At 40.1% G+C, this 17,495-nt stretch overlaps 1 protein-coding gene across 1 annotated transcript in view; it reads right to left on the bottom strand.

Moving 5' to 3' along the window:
- Window positions 1-14,457, bottom strand: part of ODAD2 (outer dynein arm docking complex subunit 2) — a 200,333-nt gene extending 185,876 nt beyond the window's left edge. The window contains exons 1-6 of the mRNA XM_060003795.1: window positions 14,234-14,457; window positions 9,319-9,476; window positions 6,883-7,084; window positions 6,153-6,259; window positions 5,843-5,979; window positions 3,479-3,595 (exon numbers count right to left, since the gene is read on the bottom strand). Of these exons, the coding sequence (XP_059859778.1) occupies window positions 3,479-3,595; window positions 5,843-5,979; window positions 6,153-6,259; window positions 6,883-7,084; window positions 9,319-9,476; window positions 14,234-14,457 (945 nt within the window). The remainder of the gene's footprint in view (window positions 1-3,478; window positions 3,596-5,842; window positions 5,980-6,152; window positions 6,260-6,882; window positions 7,085-9,318; window positions 9,477-14,233) is intronic.
- Window positions 14,458-17,495: the final 3,038 nt, after the last annotated feature.

Here is a 17,495-nt window from a genome sequence, read left to right as displayed (position 1 = left end):
CAATGTTTGGAAGACAAAGTAAAGGAATATTTGCAGAAAGTGTGGTGGGGTGTATGAGAGAAAAGAAAATCAGTGGATCAGTCTCAGAGGCCCCAAGATCCAAATAGAAGTTTCAAAAAGAGAACAAAAAGATCAGAGAGGAAAAAAAATGATTAAAGATATAATACAAAAATATTTTTCCAGTTCTGAAGGACATATGTCATCATTAATGAAAAACAAACAAAAACCAGCACCAACCATATCATCATGAAAATTACAGAACATCAGGGATAAGAGAAAATCCTAAAGCCTCATTATATGGGAAAAGCCAAAACAAACAGGTCACATAGGAAAAATGTCTTTAAAATTCTAAGTAAAAATTATTTTCAAACTGTCGTTATAGAAACAACAACTGAGAGAGAAGAATAAAGATATTTTCCAACATGCTAAGCCTCAATTTTTTTCCCTCCTATGTGTCTCTTTCACTCAGGAAGCGCTACCAAAATGATGGGGTGGACCAAGAAAAAGAAAACTGATGAGAAGGGCACTTCCTCAACAAGATAAAGGCCATGTATGGAAAGCCCACAGCTAACATCATATTCAGTAGCAAAAGCCTGAAAGCACTTCCCCTAAAGAGTAAGGAGTAAGACAAGGAATCTACTTTCGCCACTTCTATTCAACATAGTCCTGAAAGTTCTAGCCATGGAATTTTGCAAGAAAGAGAAATTTAAAACATCCAAATTGGAAAGGAAAAAGTAAACTATCTCTGGTCACAGGTGACTTGATCTTATACATAGAAAAACCTAAAGATTCAAAAGAAACTGAATTAAATAAATTCAGCAAAGTTGCAGGATTCAATTTTGAACTTCACAATCAAAAATCAAATCTGATTGTAACACTCAAAAATCAGTTGTATTTCTATACACTAGCAGTGGACAATCAAAAAGGAAACGAAGAAAACAATTCCATTTACAATAGCATCAAAGAGAATAAAATACTTAGGAATAATTTAACCAAGGAGTCAAAAGACTTATACACTGAAAACTATAAAACATTGCTGAAAGAAGTTAAAGAAGACACAAACAAATGAAAAAACTTACCATGTTCATGGATTAGAAGATAATATTGTTAAGATGACAGTGTTATACAAAGCAATCTACAGATTCAATACAATCCCTATCAAAATCTCAATGGTGTTTTTTGTGGAAATGGTAAAACCAAGCCTAAAATTCATATAGAAAATCAAGGCACCCCGAATAACCAAAACAGTCTTGAAAAAACAAGGACAAAGTCCGAGGACTCACTTTGATTTTAAAACCAGTACAAAGCTATAGTAATCAAAACAGTATGGGACTGGTATACAGATAGACATACAGACCAATGGAACAGAATTGAGAGCCCAAGAATAAACCTTGAAATCTATGGTCAGTTGATTTTTAACAAGGATGACAAGACCATTCAGTGGGGAAAGAACAGTGTCTTCAACAAATGGTGCTGGGAAAACTGAACATCCATGTGCAAAGGAATGAAGGTTTTCCCTTACACCATATACAAAACCTAACTCAAGATGAATCAAAGACCTAAACTTGAGAGGACTAAAACTAAAAAATTCTTAGTGGAAAACTTGAGGGCAAATCTTTATTACCTTGGATTTAGCAATGGTTCCTTAAATATGATACCAAAAGCACAGGTAACAAAAGAAAAAATATATTAATTAGACTTTATCAAAATTTAAAATGTTTGTATACCAAAGGACACTATCAAGATGAGTAAAAAGATAACTCATAGAATAGGGGGAAATATTTGCAAATCTTCTACCTGATAAGGAATTAATACCCCCAATATATAAAGAACTCTAGCTCAACAACAAGACAATTTAATTTTTTTAATGGACAAAGGACTTGAATGGACATTTCTCCAAAGAAGATATACAAGTTACCAATAAGCACATGAAAATATGCTCAACATCACTAATTATTAGGGAAATACAAATCAAAACCACAATGCAACACCATGTTCACACTTATTAGGATGTCTATAATAAACACAAACATACACAGAAAATATCAAGTGTTGGTGAGGATGTGAAGAAACTGGAATCTTCATACATTGCATTGGGAATGTAAAATGGTTCAGCTGCTGCGGAAACAGCTTGGAAGTTCCCTCAGAAGTTAAACGTAGAATTACCCCCATATGACTGAGAAGTGCCACCCGGACCACCCGGACGTGTAGACCCAGAAGAACTGAAAACAGGGACTCAAACAGATATTTGTACACCAATATTCATAATATTTTTCACAATAACCAAAGGTGGAAAAACCCAGTGTCCATCAATAGATGAACAGATAAAGAAAATTTGGTATATACATATATGGAACATCATTCAGCCATAGAGAGAAATGAAGTTCGGATACGGGCACGTCACGGATGAACCTTGAAAACATTACGGTACGTGAAATAGGCCAAAACAAAGGGACAAAATATTGTATGAGTCCACTTCGATGAAATACCTAGAATAGGTAAATTCGTGGAGACAGAAAGTAGATTAGAGGTTACCAAGAGCTGGGGGAGGAGGAATGAAGAGTTATTGCTCAGTTTCAGATGATGAAAAAGATTTGGAAATAGTAGTAACGGTTGCACAGCTTTGTGAATGTAGTTCATGCTACTGAATGATGCATTTAAAATGGTTAACGTGGCAGATTTTACGTTTTATGTGTACATGTACTTTAGGACAGTAACAGCAGTGCAACGACAACGGAAAACTGAGGTCCAGGAAACAGGTGATCAAACACCAGGAAACAAAAAGGACTCACAAAAAGATGACAAAGTGCCAGGATGAGAGCGACAGCAGTCTGACAAGAAAACGGGGCGCTCTACAAGCAGCAGCATCAGAAAGACGATGGACCCGATCAGTGAGCCCCGTGGGCTCTGTGGAGTCGCCCTCAGCCTGAGGATCAGCCCGGAGCATAAGGGAACCACACTCGTGTTCCCTGCGTATCATTTCCTACCTACATCAGCTTCAAGCAAAATCTTTTTCACAAAATATTACATTGACTGATTTCTTTGTCCAGCACTATTTCACAAACCATGGGAGACACAAAAGCCCAGTTCTTATACACACGCAGTTGACACACTTATTAAGACAATCCAACTAGGTAGTAGTCATGGGATTACCAGAAAGGATAAAAATAATCAAAACGTCTAGGCTTCATTAACAGACCTGAGTCCCTTGTTCTTAGTGTAATTAATTCAAAACGGAAAATGAAAAAGTCCTATTTAGAAAGCACTTTGAAATATTACACCTGTCACCTAAAGAAAACCAGAAACATTCTTAAATTGCTACATTTACAGTATTTATTGCTTTATATTGTGGGAAACACTCCAATTATTGAAAGTACTGTCCAAAACAAGGCAGAATTACTCTCCAATTTTTTATGCTATAGAAAGTTGTAGCCAAAAAGTAGAATGCTATGAGAGTTCAAAAGAGACTAAAACTTACCTGTTGAGACATATTTTCGGAAAATATTGCTGATTTTTCTCTTAAAAGTGTGACAAGGTCTTTATAAATTTCTCCTTTTCTCTCATAATTAATTTCCCCCTCATCATCTGTTTTGCCCTTTGGAAGAAAAAGTTTGGTGCTATAATTAATAGATGAGCGATATAAGAACCAGACCAATACATCACAACCCAAGCACAAGTATTGTTTTCTTCTCTGAAGGATCCATGCGGTAGTCTTTATACACGAAATGTACGGGCACACCCTTCCCTCTTAATGTTACCTATCCATTCATTCGTTCATTCATTCGTTCATTCGTTCAGCAAGACTTTACCAAGTGCCCCCGAGACGCACAGGGCACGCTGCTATCCAGCAGAGACCTGAAAGCTCCCTTCCCACTCCTCTCCTGTGAAAATGCATTATGACTTCAAGAGATTTTGACGAAGTCATAGAAGGCCTGGGTTAGAATGTCACCACATAAAAGGCTGTGTTTCTGTTGGTCTCACTCTACCCCTGCTGCGTGTGGAGCGAGATTGCTATGGGCTCATTTTCTAGGGGTAGGACCTCTATGTGACCACCTGCCCCTCCACCCTCAGCCTCTGCCTCTCCTCTTCTCTCTTTCCGTTCCTCATTTCACTTTGCTTTCCTACTATTACTCTTCCTTCCCCCTGTATGTGTGTGTGTTTGCACATACATACACACATAAAAACTGTAGTGTTACGTGTATAACTGTACATATATGTAAAACATACAGATACATGCAAACTGTAGTGTGTTATACATTTTCTTGTAACGACTGAACAGCTTCAGATCCTTTTCTTTCATTCTTTAACCTGAGAGAAACACTCAGATGTTTCCATGTCAAATAAAGTTGTACGTGCGTCAGTAGCCTTTTACAGAGACAAAGGCTCCCTGCCCCACTCTGGAAGGCCCAAGAGAAGCATTCCGTTTTTTCTCTAAGCTCTTATTTTCCGGTTAGAGATTTCGCTTTTCTAAAGCATCAAAGCAAACCAAAAGCAAATCATAGTTAGGCTGTCGGGCTCCTCTGTGCAGAAATAAGCCCAGGACCACGCTGACGGGACAAGCACGAAAGGCAGGTCAGAAGACAAGCCCCGCCGCCGAGAACACGGCCGCATGTCGAGAGCAGCCCAGGCCAAGGCTCCAACGGCGCCCTGCGATAGCTGGGTCCCCATTAAGGATCTGGACCCTCCCTGCAGAATTCTGCTGCGAGCCCCAGTTTTACACGGAAGACAGCAAGAGCCGGGTTTTCAGAGGAAGCTGAGCTCCTTCTAGCCAAGTTCAGTCAGCAGACGTGAGGCTCAGTGTCAAGGTTTTAACCCAGAGGATCCAGAAGGCCATGCATGTGCCGACTCTCTCAGGTCGAGGCCCACCGCCCACACTCTGCTTTGCGACCCTTGGGCCGGGAGCCTGCAAAGCTGTGTTTCTCCGCTGCCAGGCCGGCTGAGTCTCGGGCAGCAGGCGGGGAGAGGCCGGCAGAGGGAGGCCGGCGGGGGAGAGGGCAGTGGGGAGGCTGGATGAGGCAGAAGGGACATGCTCCCTCCCACGTCCTGTCAGAGCCACCTAGCAACGGCCCCTCACCCGGCAGTGGCAGTTGCTCCCCGTAGCAACAGTTGGTTCTAATTTCCTTTGGAAGAACCCAGAGGCCCAGAACCAGGCTCACCGTGACCCCTGAGATACCCACTAACACCCCGGGCCACCGTCAGAGGCCCAGGCCAGGCTCTGCCCCAGCCTGCCCCAGCTCCTGCACCACCAACACTAAGTGGGCGCCGCTTACTCCTCAGGGCTCCGGGGCCGGTTCCATGCAGACTCCTGGGCTCCGAGGGGACCAGCACGGCCTGGAGGTGACCATTCTCCAGACATGTGAACCCACGCAAGCGGGGTCCACGCCTCAGGGGTCTGAGTCCCAGTCTGCGCGGGCCCTGCCCGGAGCCGCTTAGGCCCCAGACTGCGGAGGCCCCAACTCCGGGGGCCCCACGTCCTCCAGGCTCCCGCATGTGGGTCCCCTCCCTGCTCTTTCGTCTGTCCCCTCAACTCTTCCAACTGCTTCCGCATTACCTCGGTGCTCCTTTATCGACTTGTCTTTCCTTAAATACTTGTGTCATTAATCAGCAAACTGATTATGTTAAAGAGGCTGTAGTTAGTGGAACGGGTCACTTTGAAGGCCATTTCCTAGAATACTGACTTAAGGACCTGCAAGGGGACACAGACACAGCAAACACACAGCAAAGGGATCTGCATGAATCCCACAGAACATACTTCATTTTCTGTGGTTTTGGGATTCAGTCCTGGAGACATGCCTGCACTGACGGAGACCAAAGTCAATACGGTTTTTAAAAAATTACTTACACCATTTAAAAACACTCCTTCTTTGCTACAAGTAATGCACAAAGTTTCAGCATCATGTGGTTTCACCAGCACATAACAAATTTCCCCTTGAATTTGTCTCCAAGGTGGGGCTCGACATCCATTTGAAAATTCGTAATCTGAAACCAATTATCAATCAATTAAAAGGAGCTCCTTAACCTCAACTTGTAAAATAGGTTGGCTTCAAAAAAATAGGATTGAAATTTTAAGTTTTCATTTCTTAAATATTTACTGTAGCTACTGAAGCATTTTGAAAATATAATTATGAAAATATATATAATATAAAATGAACCTGAGGTGTACTCGATAGAGTCCAAGACCGTCTTTTCTCCCTTTCCTGAGAACCGTTTAAGCAGCTCTATATCATTCTTAACAGTCCCTGGATTTAATCGTATTTCTCTGAAATAAATGTTTAGAAATTCATTTTAAATACTTTAAAAGAGAATCTACAGAAAACAACATGAAAACATTTCATTATATCAGGGGGAATATCTTTTTTTGTAATTAAAATATCAGTTAAATTACACAACAAAATTACAGTGAATTTTAACCAGGTTACAGTGTTATAACACTGTCAAAACATCAAAGAATCAGTGATTCGCGTTGAATGCAACATTAAATATACTCATTTCAATATTCACTTCATTTCTTAATGATAATTCCAAAGTACTAGAAAATACTAGACAAATGAACAAGTTTTAAACTTGATAAACTACACGATAATTGCATTATAATTTTTAAATTTATCTAATAGTTTGAGACTTTGAAAATAACAAGACCACTTAATGTCTTCAGAATTAGATGAAACTCCACTACAATGTTTTAGCCATGTTAACTGAAAATTGTACTGTTTAGAGTTAGAAATCTTCATGCAATAACTAAAATTTTATTCCAAAAAATGTAATGTTAAATCAATAGCAACCACTTCCAAACTTTATTTTTCTTGTGTCTTTTCCCTAAAGCTCTGAAGGTACTTTTTATAACCAATTTTTAGAGGCTTCTTTTTGAAAAAAAAGACTCACAAGGAAATACTTTTCAGAGAATGATTGAGAAGGTGCAGATCCACCTGCTTGAGCAGCAGGGCAATCTTCATCTTAATCTCACTCTCAGGATCATCATCTTTGGTAATTTTATCAAGAACAGTTAATACAGATGAGTCTTCATTTATTTCCTTTAGCATATTATAATCCAAGCCCAGGATTTTTGCTATGGGGTTTCTGTTTGCTGATCAAAAAAGTGAATTAAAAAAAATTATCTTCTTATCTTCTATTGCAAGAACCACAAAGACTATCATATCCTTTGGAGCCCACTCAAATGTGTTTCTTTCATTAAGCTTTCTCTGATTGACCCAATTTGAATTAATCTCTATTCTCAGATTTTACTGTACTTAGGAACTTTCTCACACCTCTTGAGATGTTTACTTGTACTGTAATATCATCTCCATATGCTATCACCCTAATAGGACAGAAGCTAAGAGGTCTATTTTTTTTTAAGTTGACTGTGCGGCATTGTTCAGAAGAGGCATTCAATCAATACATTCAGAATTGATTTGAAGATAGAGAAATACTGGTCTCCTTAGAAGAATGATCACTAGAACCGTGTGTGTGTGTGTGTGTGTGTGTGTGCGCGCGTGCGTGCGTGTGTGTGTGTACACCAGTGAACAGTATTCACAAATGCTTTCTCTTCAAAATAGCATGTTTTTCTCAGTCTACAGATCTACTGCCAATCTTTTCCACCTGTCTGAACTGCTTATATTTTCAATGTCTTTTGACATTAGTTGGGAAAACGAATCTAACCAGTATTTACGTACATGCCAAAATCATAGTGAAAATTCTAAATACCAACTTGTGATCAAGGTTGAAAGTTGAACCTAGAGATGTTGAAAACAGAATTTAATAAAGGCCAAAAAACTATATGGTTGAAAATGAGGGAGAAAGGGGCAGAACCGTGTTTAGAAAGGAGGAATTCAACTCAGGTGAAAATCTATATGCATTTGGATGGGTTGGGGGATGCCTATGGGACTAATTCAGAAAGCCTGACCTGATGGGAAGCACGGCGACGGCACTAACTTTCCCACAGGACGCAGACTACCAGCAGGAGAGTCTTGGGGGAAGCAAGGGAAGGAGGCCTGGGAACCAACCACTTAGTGAGCATCTCCACTCACCACCTTACGGCTGTCATCTCTAAAGATTATGAAGATACGAGGTGAATTCTGGGGAAGGACACAAAGCTGACTTCCAAATTGCCAGGTACCACGCAATGTGGACCAAAAACGAAGAGCTGTACCTAGAACTCTTACAGAAAGGGCAAAATGCAGCGAAGGATGCATATTTAGCCAGACTGGGCGTACAACACTCTGTGGATTAAGTTTACATATTAAGTTGAATTTAATGAACAACCATGCGTCTACTGACTCTTCTTAAATTCACTCTTATTCTCAAGATTTCATCCCTCTCAGAAAAGTAGCTTTGATGTACAGGGAGAGCAGTCAAGATGTAAAAAGAAGCTGCTGTTCTAAGGTTCACATCTTAAAGAAAAAGGACTAACTTTCCACCTCACAGCCACGGACAGTGGCAAAGAATGATGAGAGACAGATGAGGGACCTTATGCCTGGGACACACTGGTCACACGATTCCAAAGAAGCAGAACACATATAGGACATAATTACCTATTGTCAGGTGTTTCTACTCGTAAGAAATACTTAGAGCCCAATTACAGCAGGTGATCAATCACATTCTTTTTTGCATGTTAGACGATTAGACAATAATAAGAACATTACACAACTTTAGTGAAGAGGAAAAATACTTCCCACTGAATGAATGTAACTATTCACAGAAAGCTGTGTATTTCCACAGTGCAAAGGGCTGAGACAAAAGGGAAGTGAGATGATTATGGGCTGTACGCTAAAGCAAGAGGCTACATTCATTTTAAAGGAAACGAATCACCACCCATCACAGCAGAATGCAGGATGAGAGGGTGGATGCTGGTGCTGGCCCTGGACAGCTGTTTTCTCCCCAACATGAACCTTAAAGGCGTCAGGTCTTTCCAGGAGCTAAGAAGGCTCTCTTTAAACCAGCAGAATGCAGGATGAGAGGGTGGACACTGGTGCTGGCCCTGGACAGCGGTTTTTTTCCCCCGACATGAACCTTAAAGGCGTCAGGTCTTTCCAGGAGCTAAGAAGTCTCTCTTTAAACGACATACTAAAATTAGAAATCTCGAAGCTTACTAACGGTAAAGCATTAGGCTTCTCATTTAAAGTAGAAATCTGATATGAGCATAGCATTTCAGCCAAAATAAATCAATGACATTTTTAAGTCAAGAAATCAAGTTGAACATAGCACTTTTTACCTTTCAGGTTAGAGAACTTTTGTCAAGAGACTGTAAGGAATGATTCCCTCCCCCGCCCCCAAGATTAAGTTTCTGAAAGTGCAAATCACAGACTGGAGTGTAAACATCACCTTCAATACACGCTTGTGCTTCCCTCAGCTTGGCATCTGTGGCAATATGCAACACACGTGACAGCTGCCCGAAGCTCCTAATTTTGATCTGTGGCACAGAGAGAAATAGCAAAGGCTGTGCATTGCTATCCGCTTCTTCTGACTCGACTGTTGTTTCACTAAAAAATGAAAAAAAAATTGTTTTTTGAAAGCTTAAGGTTAACCTGGAGGCCAGCAGAAGTTAAATTTAAGACATTTCAACAAATTATTTCCATGTCTCACGATAAAGCACAGAGAATATAAATACCTCTTGTTAGAAACTCATCTACTTTCCCACTTTCATCCACACTCAGGCCCTTAAATCCCCAGACTTATTAGCAACGTGATATACCCAGGAAGAAAATTTTTAAACAATTTCTTGAATACCTATGTGAACTCAATCACAGTTTTGGGGGTTGTTTTTCTAATAATGCATTGGACATGTTTTCAAAAATCCCTGGTTCTACAGAACCTTTCATGTTTTGTGGATTTCTAATGTTATTTAATTTATAAAATTTTTATACCACAGTAATTAGTGGTTAGGAATTGTCTTGGCTACTCTGTTTATTAGCAAAAAAAGCTATGAAAAAAGACAAACTAGATCCCCTCAATGGATTATTTTCCCACTCCAAACCTCCAATTTGGTTTACTTTAGGATAACAAGCAATCTTTCTAACTAGGCTTTTTCCTGATCAGAAATCATTAGCTCTCCTAGATTGGTGTCTCTGGCCATTTTAGCTTCTTAGGTCGGCATCCCTAAAAGACTAAGATGCTTTCACGGCAGCGACACATCTCCAGATTTCCACCACTTACAACATCACCTAAACTGCCTAGCTTTTCACTGCACACTGATAGCTCTGGCAAAACTGTCCACATCTTAAGACCTGATATTTTACATTGTAACGCAGATAAATAGCTGTGAAATGTTGACACTCGAGACAATCTACTACTATTTCATAAATGAAGGAGCAAAATGTTTTTAGACTTGCCAGGGACACGCATCGTTTACAAAACGTCTACTTTCCCAGGAATAAAGCTCTTGGAAGAACGCCCTAAGGATCGAGGAGCTTTCTCAGAGGTCTGCTCTGGGGCGGGCCGCTGGTGCTGAGCGGAGGAGGAAAGGACGGAGACACAGGCAGACTGAATGCCCACGGGACCAAGCTCCCGAACTTGAGAAGCTGAAACTCCTGGGGAGACCAGGATAACGGCAGGGCATGGGACATTCTCGTTGCTTCTGCCGGCGGAAGCCTGCAGCTGAACAGACAGCTAAAACGCCAGTGATGGAGAGGACTGTCCAAAAGCAGCCTCCCGTTTCAGGCTCACGGTCTGCTGGCGCTGAGGAAAGAGCTCTTTGGAAGAAAACTGCTGTAGCCACCTTGATAAGGTCAAGCAGAATGAAAGAAAGAATAAATGAAATCCACCGACCTGATCAAGAGACTTTTAAACTGGAACTGCAGGAGGGAGCTAAAAATACTCAGCTTATGCTATAGAGAGCAAGAAAAAAGGTCTGATTTATTTAATCCCCGATGTCAGGTTCCATGTCCAGAACATAGTAATTACTCCACAAATAAGTCTATAGGTGAGAAACTAGGTAGTAATGCTCAGGGATAACCCAGAGTTCAATAACAGAACTTTGGGCCACTGACCTTTATACTGTGACCTTGAAATTTTACCAAAATACGATAATTATTGTCTCAGAAAACAATACCATTTTAAGGCTGGAGATCATGTAATTCAGCCTTAGTGATACTGATCAGAAAACTAAGGACCAAAAAGGTATGAACTGTGTGTGAAGTGTGCATCACTAGAGGAGGAGCCCTCGCTCAGGCGTCCTGTTGTCCCATCCACACAGAACTCGTACCGGCATATAACTTGGTCCCGACTCATGTACATAACTGAGACACAGCAGACTGCGGTTCACAACTGACATACAGCGATATCAAAGCAGACGTGATTCAAACATCATAGTTCTACCAAAGGAGAGAACAGGTACCAACATTTTCACAAAGCAATTCTGAACGCTCACCCAAGCTACATTCTAGAGACTCAAGCGCCTCAGTTCTGTGCACCCCCCACACATGGCGTCACCACTGAGTGGTGTCACTTGGCCTTAATTTACAGTGGCTTGGGCTTCATTCTGAGGTGTTTTAGGAAGATTGTTAATCTCATCCTGTGTGATAAGAACACAAGCAATTGGAAATGGTGATAAGAGACCTATGATTTCCATTAAAATGAAAGTCGAGACATTTTCCCCTCAAAACCGAACGTGGAGAGGTGATACTACAGGAAGAGCAGCTGCACATCGGGAATGAATCTAAAGGAAATGAGTGAATCAGGCCATGCGTAAAGTCCTGCGCTTATCTAGTCAATTAATAACCATCCGCACAAAAGAAGGTGGTGGGTGGAACGTACAACCTCCTCATTGTGTGACTAAAGGATGGGTTTCAACGTGAGATGCGATGAGCCTAAATCAGAAGAAGGCTGATCACAACTGTGCTGACGGCTACAGAGAGCGCGTTTGGAGATGCACAACATCTGCTGAGAAGTGAGGCCACAAGTATAAACACAGCCCCCAAAATATCTGCAGAGATCAACAAAAATTGTATCAGTATAGATACAATTGACTTGTTTTGGAACAAGAGGACTGAGGGAATGTATATCCCCATGAAGAATCTGCCTCTATTCTAAAACATGCAAGGATATTACTGTTTGGTAGCAATGCGTCCAGAGACTCTAGGCTTAAATTCCTCATGATGACTTGGCTATCCACACGGACTTAACAGACATGAATCCTGACTAGTGGGCTTCCCCCACTTTAAATAAATGAATAAATTTGTTCTAAGGTTCAAGAGCTGAGCAAAAAGAGTGCATGTGAACCAAAGGGCGAAGAATGAGGCAGTGGGGCTGCTTCACAACACACTCTTCTTGCCTTTGAGGGCACCCCTGGTTTACCTCGCTTCTTATGTTGCTGGACGTAGCAGACACCAAGTGGCTATGGGCTGCTGACAGTTCCTTGGGGTATGGTCAAGACCTGGATATGAAAGCATTTGGTATTCTCCAGTATTACCAAAATCTCAGCTGTATCCTTTGCCTTCTTCGGGGCAGTCAGTGCCTACCTGGTTTTCATCAAGACACACAGACACACGTTCCTTCCTATGCAACAAGCGCTGCTATCACACCCCTCTCATCCCTTCCAGCATCAAAGGTATCATCAACACAGGTAAGAAACAAGAATGACGTATAGAAAAGTTGGCCCACGGAAAAGCTGCATGGCAAATTTGACAGAAGGAAGACAATCAAGGGGTAGTTGGTTCAGAATATACATGGTGTCAAAATGTCAAAACATCCTGCTTGAGGGAACACTGTATCTAGAGACTGTATGCGAGATACAAAAATAGAAATAAAGCAAAGAAAACTGGACAGGGATAGAGAAATAGTGATACATTATATGTATGTCAGCCCCCCTAACTAGGGCACAGATGTGATCACGTCTGCACTCGTACACAAAATTAGTAGAGAGGCAAGATACAACAACAATACAACAACAATCTTGATCTCTTCTGACATTTGCTTTAAATCCATCTTTGCACCAAGTAGTTCACGTTTTTAATTGATTTTACAGATGAGTTCATCTTTCAAAAATTAGAAAAAGCAATGTGCGATGCTACATTGAACTTAGGTGGGAGCAATGAAGCACTTTGGGAGAAAGTGACCATAAGCACCGTTAAAAATACGATTAAAAAAAAAAGATTTCAGAAAATTCAGAGAGAAAATAGATCATGATACCAGAACTAAAGAGCTTTTGAAATACAGTTCAAGAATGATTTTACAGTTCTAAAAATTAAATTCTGAGTTTATTCTCACAAATAATCCCAAAGGGAAAAAATGGAAAAGGCATCTATAGGAAACTTTGCCTAGTTAGAGAGCTGTTTTTGAAAAGATCAGACTTTAAAAGTTCATAGGCGGACTTCCCTGGTGGCGCAGTGGTTGGGAGTCCGCCTGCCAGTGCAGGGGACACGGGTTCGTGCCCCGGTCCGGGAAGATCCCACGTGCCACGGAGCAGCTGGGCCCGTGAGCCACGGCCGCTGAGCCTGCGCGTCCGGAGCCTGTGCTACCCAACGGGAGAGGCCACAACAGTGAGAGGCCTGCGTACCGCAAAAAAAAAAAGTTCATAGGCAAAACCAAAGACGGACAGAGATACAGAAAAGAGGATCAGAATGCCTGGAGTGACACATAAACTGAGGATGTGACCAAAAACAGTATATATGAATTTATATAAATTTATCATTTACAATTGTAATTTATACTTATATATCAATATTTCATATAAGTATAATATAGTTATATAAACGTATGTAATTTACATAAGATATCTATTTAGCTATGTTCAAAAGACATAAACTGGTAGTCCATTGTTTGAGGTGGAGATAGGATTTTTTGTTCTAAATCTCAGATTTGGAAAGTTCTCATTTGAGGACAATGCTAATTGTTAGGAAGTTTCTCCCTTATGTTAAGCAAAATGTACCACTCTCCCTCTGCCACCCCATAGATTGTACAGATTTAAATATCAGAAGGGATTTTGTCTATATCTGAGATCACAAAATCAATGCCTAGTGGCATCTGGCAGTTCATAGGAGTGGAAAGAGCAGTCACAAGGCAACAGCAAACGTTGGGAGTGTGGTGACCTGGAAAACACATCCCCTATGGAAAGAAAATTCAAATTTAAAAATTAGTGTGCTGGCCAAACAAAATATCCTCAGATTCCACCCGAGCGCCTCCGGTTTTCTGAGATTTCTGAGATTCACAGAGGTTAAGCGACTTGCCCCAAACCTACAACCAATCAATAAAAAACGTGCAACTGAAGACATTAAACTCTAGAAGCAATTCACTGGCTTACCTGACCACGTAACCCGGTCCAAAGGCTGAGGGGTCCAAACTGGTTTTCCATTCCAGTGGTTCTACAAAAACATAGTTTGCCTCTTGGGGATGTTTACAGATAAAACTCTCCACAAACACAATAATTTCCTTCAGTATCGCCTCATTGAGAGGGGTAGTTTCCAGGGCCCTAGCCCCGTGCCCCGCAGCCGTCCACTGCGCGGACCTTGTCAGTGCCGTGCCCATGGGATCCCACGATGCTCAGACCCGAGCTCAGCGCGCACACTGCGTCGAGGCAGAGAGAGAGACAATAGCATCCACCTTTCCCCCGGAACATTGCTCATTTTCAAGATTTTAAGCTAGCACTTACCCAACCCACATTCTGCTTATTCATCTCAGAGGTGGATTTTTTAAATTATCCAGTTGCTCTTCAATTCAATAAAATAGTCAACTTTCCCTGAACCAGCGCTAAGTGAAACTGACGAGGACGTAAGGATTTTCCAGTATCTGCCTGCCCTGGAATGAAGAGCTTCTTTCTCATTTTCCTGGGCCTAAGAGAGAGAATTCAAATAGCTGGGCAGAAATTGGAAACAGGAAAGTCCAGGAGCGAAACAAAAAGAATTGCAGGAGGTTGGCATCAAGGCCTTTGGGTTGCAGCTCTGCTGGGGCCAGAGGTGAAGTGAGCGATCTCTTTTGAGCTGGATCACACATTGTTTAGAATCATGCTATTCAAATGACTTCTGTTATCCTTTGTCATCATCATACATCTGCATCAGTGCAATGATGGCTGATGAAAATGATCCTGAGAGCACTGGATGTCCCCCAAGTGCCTTCTGAATTCATAAGAAACAGAATAAAAACATTAAGTGACATAGAATTTTAATTTTTTTTCTGAAAATTGGTAAAGCGCATATTGACCCTATTAATCAAAATATTTGAGCAGTTCAAATTCCATACTCCCTGCCCAGAATATTTTATTGTAATTCATAACTTTCTTAAGAGCAAATGTGAGAACAAATGAGAATCTCTTTAGCCTGTTTATCTAGATTACCAAGAGTCTAGCATTAAAATGTAAAACAGAAATTGAAATAAATTGTACTTTAGCTAAATAGAAATTAGCCTTTAAAAGAAGATATTTGAAAAGATAACATTATCTGTAAACTTAAATAAGAGCCAAGCTAATAAATAAGTTCTGACATTAATACATAATGGACATTTAAGACTTTTTTTTCAGATAATCTATACTTGTTTATTTTCTCATTTGTAATAACACTGATCATTAAAACCTTTCTTCTGGAATATTAGAGAATGGTTAAAAAAGTTAAATAAAGAATGTAATTAGCTTCCCCCTCGACCCATCATTATCACAAAAGCTCAGTACCAATATTCTACAGAAATGATCTGGAGATTTACTTTCCATCCTGTATTAAATCTTGAAATACAGTAACAGGGGCATCTGGGTCAGAGGTCCTCAGACGGGCAGTACTGGCTGCCGAGAAGCAGAGACACACACTGTACAGATGTTTCATTAGCAAAAGGATAAGAATGGAACACTGCTAGCATTTAGTGATGAGGACCTAGAATGCCAGATGTCCTGCAACGTGCAGGACAGTCCCCCAGAAGGAAGAATTATGCTGCAATCTCCAGCATGTAGTACGTAAACACTTCAGATAATTAATACCTGAGCCTACAACCTATCACTATTTTACAAATAATCATGAAGGATTTTTTCACAGTTTTAATATGCACTGAATTTTCCAGAATTTAACTAGTATATAAATCAAAGGACAGTTGTATAGACTTCATTTTACACAGAACTTTACCAAGACGTCAGTAGTTGGTAAAATCATGTCATTGACTGAAATGTTAGTCACACAATTTTAAGTTTCGGTGACACGTCTGTATTTGGAGCTATTGCACACACAGTAATTCTATGTGAGGCTAGAGCAACTGCTCACTTCATTATATATTCTGAGCATATATATATATATATATATATACACATATATACTTGAGCATTTACATGCTGACACTTTATTTCAATTATCTTCCTTTATTTTACATTTAGAGCACCATTGAGATTTAAAACTATGATTTTGATTTCAGAAGAGTAAAGTGGGCATTACAAACTATTTGTTATAAAACCAAGTATTGGATCAGATAAGGTTGAGAACAACATATATATATATATACACATACATATGTACATATATATATCTGAAAAAGTGTTAGCGAAATAAAAGGTATACCAAAAAATGTACAAATTTGTTGTGTGCAGTCGTTTTAGTATTTCAGTGTTTTGTTTCTGCTAGATTCTGAACACATAAGCAGGTACTGATGTTTATGTGTGACACTCCTGAGTTTCCCAGTACTACGAGAATAAATGCAAATAGATTTATCTTATATGGAAAGGTTCAGGAGGACAGTTCTATTTGTTTTTAATGTTAAGTACAAACTTGTTTTGGTTTATAAAGCTGAATTGTATGCATCATTTCCTTCTTGCACCTTCTAAAAGAAAAATGTGAAATTACGTAAGGCTGTGGCAGTCAACATGCCATAGAGTAACTTCCTGGAAGACACTTACGAAGGAGCTACGACAGGCAAAAAGTCTTTTCATCATGATACATTCTTCCAAGAATGTGTGTAACACATTTGACTCTATTCAAATTGTTTTTCTGAGTCTAATAAACCAGGAGCTGCGGCAATGGTCAGGCTTGATTTAAGAATAAGGCCTAAGAAAATCTTTGGGAGCCTATGAGCATCCAGAAAGCAAGTACAATATGATTTGAATAGTATTCGAAAAATAAAAAGTGGAACAAAATCCCAAAGAAGAGAAGACCATGTATAAAAAAGATCTTTAAAAAAAAAAAAAAAGACTTTGGAGGCCCAACTGAGTTTTTAAAAGAAAAAATAGGTGGTCTTGTATTTTTTTTCTTCTTAAGTATGAGAAATTTCTAATGGCCTCTTAATTTACCAAGAGAACCAAAGCTACAGCATTTATTCCAATAATTCCAGTGACGTTCCAAAATGGTAAGTATAACTCGGGCGAAAATTCAAAAACTAACATTTTTTATCAAGACAGGCTGATGGGACGTTTCCACCCAGTGTCAATCCATGAGTTCTTAGGGCCTGAGAAACATGGTTACAATGAACACATGGGCATACATAGTACATATCTTCGAATTAATTGAAGATTTTAAAGTTTAACAATTACAGGGAAAAAAGTTTTACTGCATGTGTTTGTTGCCATAAATTGAGAATCACTTTACACTCATGTTCTCTAC

The sequence above is a fragment of the Delphinus delphis genome, chromosome 2 (assembly GCF_949987515.2).
Source record: "Delphinus delphis chromosome 2, mDelDel1.2, whole genome shotgun sequence".
NCBI lineage: Eukaryota > Metazoa > Chordata > Mammalia > Artiodactyla > Delphinidae > Delphinus > Delphinus delphis.
Note: the sequence above shows the minus strand (reverse complement) of the source record. Positions and strands in the feature narration are given on the sequence as shown.